The following is a 7,012-nucleotide window of genomic DNA, read 5'->3' on the forward strand; positions in this document are numbered from 1 at the left end:
GGCATCAGCCCACGTGTCCTCAAAGCCTGCTCTTCTGCTCTTGCTCACCCTCTCTCTGTTCTATTCACCCTCTCATTTTCCCAAGGTCATCTGCCATCTGCTTGGAAATCTGCTAACATCACTGCCCTGCATAAAAAAGGTGCAAAAACAGATCCCTGTAACTATAGACCAATCAGCCTTCTCCCAATCATCAGCAAGGTTATGGAATCCATCATCGCTTCAGACATGAAATCCTTCCTCTTCTCCAATGGCTTGATTTCCAATCATCAATTTGGTTTCAGACCAGGTCACTCTACCCTAGATATGCTGCTTCTACTCTCCCATCAATGGATGGAGGTCCTCAATGCCAGACAGGAAATCCGAGCCGTATCCCTGGACATATCACGTGCTTTTGACACAGTCTGGCACCCTGCCCTACTCACCAAACTCTCTTCCCATGGTATTCAAGGCCATCTCCACTCATGGCTCGCAGACTTCCTCTCCTGTCGCAGTCAACGTGTGGCCCGAAATGGAGTTCTTTCATCCCCTCTTCCTGTGCAGGCTGGAGTTCCTCAAGGTAGCGTTCTGGGCCCTGTTCTTTTTCTGGTTTTCATCAATGATCTCTCGGACTCTCTGGAAAATCCTCTATTTCTCTTTGCCGATGACTCCACCCTCTGCCGTACCATCTGTCATCCCTCAGACCGGCAAGCAGCAGCTTCTTCGCTCACTGCAGATCTGGATAAAATCACAAACTGGTCCAACACGTGGAACATGTCTTTCAATCCAGACAAATCTCACACTCTCACTATGTCTCTTCGAAAGGACCGTTTAGAAAACCCTCCATCCACTTTCTCAACAATCCTCTGGAAGAAGTCTTTTCTTTCAAGCTTCTGGGTCTCACTATCTGCCATGACCTTTCCTGGGAAAGTCACATTTCCAACCTTGCCTCAAAAGCCAGTCGCCAACTGGGAATCCTCCGTCGTGCTAAGTCCTTCCTCGGCCCTCTTGAGCTCCTGACCACTTACAAAGCTTTTGTCCGTAGCCTGATGGAGTACTGCTCTCCCCTCTGGGCTGGTGCTCCTGCCTCCCACCTTTCTCGACTTCACGCTGTCGAAACCAGGGCTTTTAAGATCATTGGCATCTCCCGCAATGAAGCTGAGTCTTTGGGCCTCTCACTCAATCACCGCAGGTTGGTCGGTGGTCTTTCTGTCTTCTACCGACTCCTCTCCAGCCTTGCCCCCCCTGCTCTCTCTGTGATTTGTCCCAACCACATTTCCACAGGTCGCTCAAGGTCCGCCAACAACCTCCTTCTGGTAAAACTACCAAAATCACGAATCACTGCTCATCTTCACTCTTTCATTCCTCTTTTTTCCCGCCTTTGGAATAAACTTCCTCACTCTATTCTTTCCCATTCTTCCCTCCAGGCTTTCAAAACAGCTGTTCACCACCACCTCTTATCTTCCCCCATCCAAATCCTCGATCTTTTCTACCCCCGATAATCCACCCAAGCCCACTTCCTTCAATTCTCCTGCTTTCCTTCCTGAAAGTCCCTTTAATGTCCATCTTCCCCTCGCCATGTTCCCCGTCCCATCCCCATCCCTCTCCCTTCCACAGTTCACCTGTGTCTGTTCCCCAATGTTTTGTCCCTTCCACTCCCGCCCCTCTTGTCTCATGCCTCCTTGCTGTGAGTTGTGTGTTAGCTCTCATACGAGCCTCGACCAAGGTATACAAAAAAAAAAAATAAAAAATAAAAAATAAAAAATAACGTGGCAGTGGCACCCCCTTTCGGCCGTTCTCAAATGGGTTTTGCACCTAAATCGTCACTTAAGAATTACATATCGGTAATCACAGTGCCAAAATTAAACTCTTGGCACTAGTTTGATTCATGTACTCAAAATGTAATTTAAACTGATTTTGGTGGCTACTTTAAACAGCGCCCTCTACATAATGCACCAATTGGAAAACTTAAGAATGCCAATTCGGAGGTCCCCATCCTACCATCTAATGACTTTATCTCTCAAACCTTTTGTTCTCGAGATCTAGTACAAATCTCTGTCAGCTCCTGCATTAGGAGTTTGAGAGAGAAGGAGCAAGTAACCATAGGTTGGCAACTATTGTGCAGACTTGCTGGGTGTAATGGCCTCCTGCTTTGAAGTTCCTTGTGAATGAATTCGGTCATATTTATTATTACGTTCTTCATATTTATTACTTGTGAAACGTCATGGTGTGAGAACCTTTGTCAAGGTTCGTATTGGAGAGAAAACAAGAAGATCAGCTGCTTGTGGGACGTTCGGGGAGGGGGCAGTGCTGGATTAACTATTAGGCAGACAAGGCCCATGTGCCTTAGGGCCAGTCAAAAATTATTTTCACATTAAATATTTGTCTTTTGTTGTATTAAATATTTTGTTCTTGAATCAGTTCATCTTTTGTCTGGGGTCCATTTGCATGAGCCCGAGATCTAATTTAAAATTTTCAGGCCATTCTCTAAAATTTCAAAATGTGCATTTTGGCCAGCCGAGGCTTGATCCGGCACTGTGGGGGGCGGGGGGTCTCAGGGGGCCCGGAACGGAGACGAGAGGGGGTGTTTGCTGTACCCGCCCTGGAATAAGATCTCCAGGGACTGGGCCAGAGGCGCGTTTGGATCATTATTGGCACCACCACCGACCGACCGAGTCATGGCTTCCGTGCCTTCTCCTGCCGCCGCCGCCGCCCTCATCCGGTGCCAGTACAGCTACGGTCTGTTGCGCACGCAGCGCTCCGTGAAAACGTGTCCGGACCTCGGCACCTCGCGCCTCTTCGCTCTCTTCCCCGGGGTTCCTGCGTTCTTGCGACGCAGATCGGTCTCGGCCGTCTGGCAGGGAAACCGTGCTCCACATTGGCGTGGTACCGCACGGACTCTCCGCTTATCCTGGACAACGACTTCACGGAGCCTCGGCTCTGGCTCCACATCTTGGCTCTTTCCGCTCCAGTTCCCACATCCAGTCACGATGATGGCTCCAAGAGTCGGAGTCGAGTCGCGATTCTTGCGGGAAATGGAGGCAATGGGGACAGTGCTTGCTGCGATGGAGAAAGCGCAGGAAGAGGTGAGAATGGATGGAGCGATGAGTGAGGACTGGTGTGTGTGTGTGTGTGTGTGTGTGTGTGTGTGTGTGTGTGTGTGTGTGTGTGTGTGTGTGTGTGTGTGTGTGTGTGTGTGTGTGTGTGTGTGTGTGTGTGTGTGTGTGTGTGTGTGTGTGTGTGTGTGTGTGTTTTTTTAGATAAATACTTTATTATCGTGGTGGTATTGCCTGCTCTTGGTTTAATGGTTCGAGTGGTGGGCTTGGGATCCTCGGATCCTGAGTTCAAATCCCATTCGGCTGTTGAATTAATACCAAGTGGGGTTGACTGCCTGTCATCCTTCTGAGGTTGGAAAAATGAGTAGCAGCTTACTGGTAACCTGCGTCGGAGTGGCGACCCATCCAGGATTGTGTCCAATAGCCAAGGAGACTACTAAAGCAGCACCAACCTTCTGCACAGAGTGTGGTCCCAATGAGTGGTGGTGGTAGTGATGGTGTGCAGGTTTTACCTGATTCAACTTTTTACCTTTATCTGTATTCTATTCTGCGAGATGTCTGTCTGTGTGTCAGAGATGGTTGGACGGATCTTCGTCAAACTTTCAAGGGTTTATCAGTGAGTGCCGCGGAGTGTTTTCAGGGAGGGGGGAATTGAACAAGAAAGTTTGGATTCCTTTTTTTCTTTTAATCGCTCTTATTTAGAGTGCAGAAGCCTTTGTAGGTCCGTGAAGGTAGGATTAAATGATCCCCGACCCCATTCTTTGGTGGGTTGAGGGAAGTGTTTGAGGCCTCCACAAAAAAAATATAAAAAAAAATATCCCCCGAGCGGGAGTGCCGGTCATCTCTGCAAGAGGTCGAAAGTAACTCTGTGCCAGACTGGAATAGGGGCAGTTCATAAAGTACGTACGCTCTACTTCCGGTTTTCAAAACCACCCACCCCCCTCTGTATGCAAGCAAGTGACCACCCACCCACCCCCTCTGTATGTAGGCTCGTGACCACCCACCCACCCCCCCTGTATGTAGGCTAGTGACCACCCACCCACCCCCCCTGTATGTAGGCTAGTGACCACCCACCCACCCTCCTCTGTATGTAGGCTAGTGACCACCCACCCACCCCCTCTGTATGTAGGCTAGTGACCACCCACCCACCCCCCTGTATGTAGGCTAGTGACCACCCACCCACCCCCTGTATGTAGGCTAGTGACCACCCACCCACCCCCTCTGTATGTAGGCTAGTGACCACCCACCCACCCCCCTCTGTATGTAGGCTAGTGACCACCCACCCACCCTCCTCTGTATGTAGGCTAGTGACCACCCCCCCCCCCCCCCCTGTATGTAGGCTAGTGACCACCCACCCACCCCCCTCTTTATGTAGGCTAGTGAGCACCCACCCACCCCCCTCTCTATGTAGGCTAGTGACCACCCACCCACCCTCCTCTGTATGTAGGCTAGTGACCACCCACCCACCCCCCTCTGTATGTAGGCTAGTGACCACCCACCCACCCTCCTCTGTATGTAGGCTAGTGACCACCCACCCACCCACCCCTCTGTATGTAGGCTAGTGACCACCCACCCACCCCCTCTGTATGTAGGCTAGTGACCACCCACCCACCCCCCTCTGTATGTAGGCTAGTGACCACCCCCCCCCCCCCCTCTGTATGTTGGCTTGTGGCCACCCACCCACCCCCTCTGTATGCAGGCTAGTGACCACCCACCCACCCTCCTCTGTATGTAGGCTAGTGACCACCCACCCACCCCCTCTGTTTGTAGGCTAGTGACCACCCACCCACCCCTCTGTATGTAGGCTAGTGACCACCCACCCACCCCCTCTGTATGTAGGCTAGTGACCACCCACCCACCCCCTCTGTATGTAGGCTAGTGACCACCCACCCACCCCCTCTGTATGTAGGCTAGTGACCACCCACCCACCCCCATAGGCCCATATGCGTCTCATATCACATCACAATACTTGAAGATTACAACGAACTGTAGATTTATCTCAAATGCATCAGTAATCATTAACTATGGTAATACAGTAATATGGAACAATTATTGACGTCTACAGATTCAAGATCACGTCGAAAATGCTCCTGTGAATGGGGATATTTTTCCCCCTCGCGATGACGACAGGCTCACCTTCATCTTCTGAAACGCTTTCATGTAGTCCGACACCACTTTCATAAAGTATGTACGCAGCCGTCGTAGCACCCACCCACCCCTGTATGCAGGCCGTACGCGGGCTTTAAACCACCCACTCCTGTATGCAGGCCGTACGCGGGCTTTAAACCACCCACCCCTGTATGCAGCCCGTACGCGGGCTTTAAACCACCCACCCCCCCCCCTCATACATCGCTAATCGCTTGCAAAGCCAGCAGTTCCTTATGAACCAATGTTTGTAAGCCATGACGATGCAGTCCCGAGCGGTGTAATTTACCTTTTTCTTTTAATATCACAGCACGTATAAATATATATAATATATACATATATATATATATATATACATACACCTATACAGTATATATAAATATATATACACACATATACAGTATATATAAATATATATACACACATATACAGTATATATAAATATATATATACACACATATACAGTATATATAAATATATATATACACACATATACAGTATATATAAATATATATACACACATATACAGTATATATAAATATATATACACACATATACAGTATATATAAATCCACATATATATATGTACACACATATACAGTATATATAAATCCATATATATATATATATATATATATACACATATACAGTATATATATATATATATATATATATATATATATATATATATATATAATTTATGAAAATAAAAGTACAAATTGACATTCAAGACAATGTTAATGTCATAAATGAAAGTAAGTGTGCATATAAACTTGTGTTCCATTGTTTTAGTTAAATCTGACAAAAGCTTCAAATGGAATATTTGTCTCGGAGAGTTCCGGTTATTAAGTTAATACTTTTTTTTGTATGTACTTTATGAACGTCCCAAACGGGGAATCAGAGCGAAGTTTGAAGGGCTATAAAATCGGAACGAGAGCAAATTTCAAAAAAATGGCTCGTGTTGTTGTAGATAATAGTCCGTAGTATCTGAATCACGAATAACATTTGATCTCTCTTGATAAATGAGGGAGGAGATACGATTTGAAATCGACGATTTTCGCAACTTTGACAGCCTCGTGACCTTGACCTCGACCTTGGACGACCTTGAAAGTTATATCGTTGTCCATGTCTCATCGACCTCTATCCATTCCACTATTGGTTATTTGTCTCCACTCGGTTTGATTGTGGACGGACGGACGTACTTCGAGACTGTTATTATTAGAGACATCTCTACTGAGATGATAGAGATGACCTAATAATTGATTTAATCAAAATGCCAACAGGATGAGAACAGCACCAGGCAACACCGGGAACCCCTGCTCGTAATTTCAATAACTTGGGAAATGTTAAATTGACCGACATAATCTGCAGGCGACGTGCGACGCGGGCAATGTTTGTTAATTTGACCACTTCTTATTAATCTTGTCCACTCCCAAACTGTGGCAGCAAACAGTGCTCGGATACCTGATGGCCACCTGCCACACAATGCTGCTTTTCATTGACCTTTTTTTTTTTTCAAACCAACAGTTGGTTGGAAGGCTTTTGTAAATGTTGATTGTACACATGCTTGCTGCCTCGAAGTGGATTCTTGTTTTGTCTGAGATGATTTGGCATCTCTGCTGTCTATCTGCCCACCATGACAAAGTTCTGCCATTTCCCAAATCTTCTCTATCTCCCAGCTACTTCCGATCGAACAATTTTCATCGATCGATAATTCCAGCAGTGTGTGTGTGTGTGTGTGTGTGTGTGTGTGTGTGTGTGTGTGTGTGTGTGTGTGTGTGTGTGTGTGTGTGTGTGTGTGTGTGTGTGTGTGTGTGTGTGTGTTTGTGTGTGTG

At 47.2% G+C, this 7,012-nt stretch overlaps 1 protein-coding gene across 4 annotated transcripts in view; it reads left to right on the forward strand.

Annotated features, from left to right (window-relative positions):
• Positions 1–2,547: 2,547 nt before the first annotated feature.
• The window catches only part of LOC147012946 (uncharacterized), a 30,741-nt gene continuing 26,276 nt past the window's right edge, over positions 2,548–7,012 (forward strand). For 2 of the 4 annotated variants that reach the window (XR_015051124.1, XR_015051125.1), the window contains exons 1-2: positions 2,925–3,062; positions 5,098–5,216. Coding sequence is in view for 1 of the 4 variants with exons in the window: in XM_085854347.1 (XP_085710473.1) it covers positions 2,655–3,062 (408 nt within the window). In the remaining 3 variants the exon portion in view is untranslated. Of the gene's footprint in view, positions 3,063–5,097; positions 5,217–7,012 lie in introns of all 4 variants that reach the window. The other 2 variants (XR_015051126.1, XM_085854347.1) reach the window with 1 other exon arrangement.

The sequence above is a fragment of the Eptatretus burgeri genome, chromosome 14, assembly GCF_056783735.1.
Source record: "Eptatretus burgeri isolate ZD-2024b chromosome 14, Ebu_testis_v1, whole genome shotgun sequence".
Taxonomy (NCBI): Eukaryota; Metazoa; Chordata; class Myxini; order Myxiniformes; family Myxinidae; genus Eptatretus; species Eptatretus burgeri.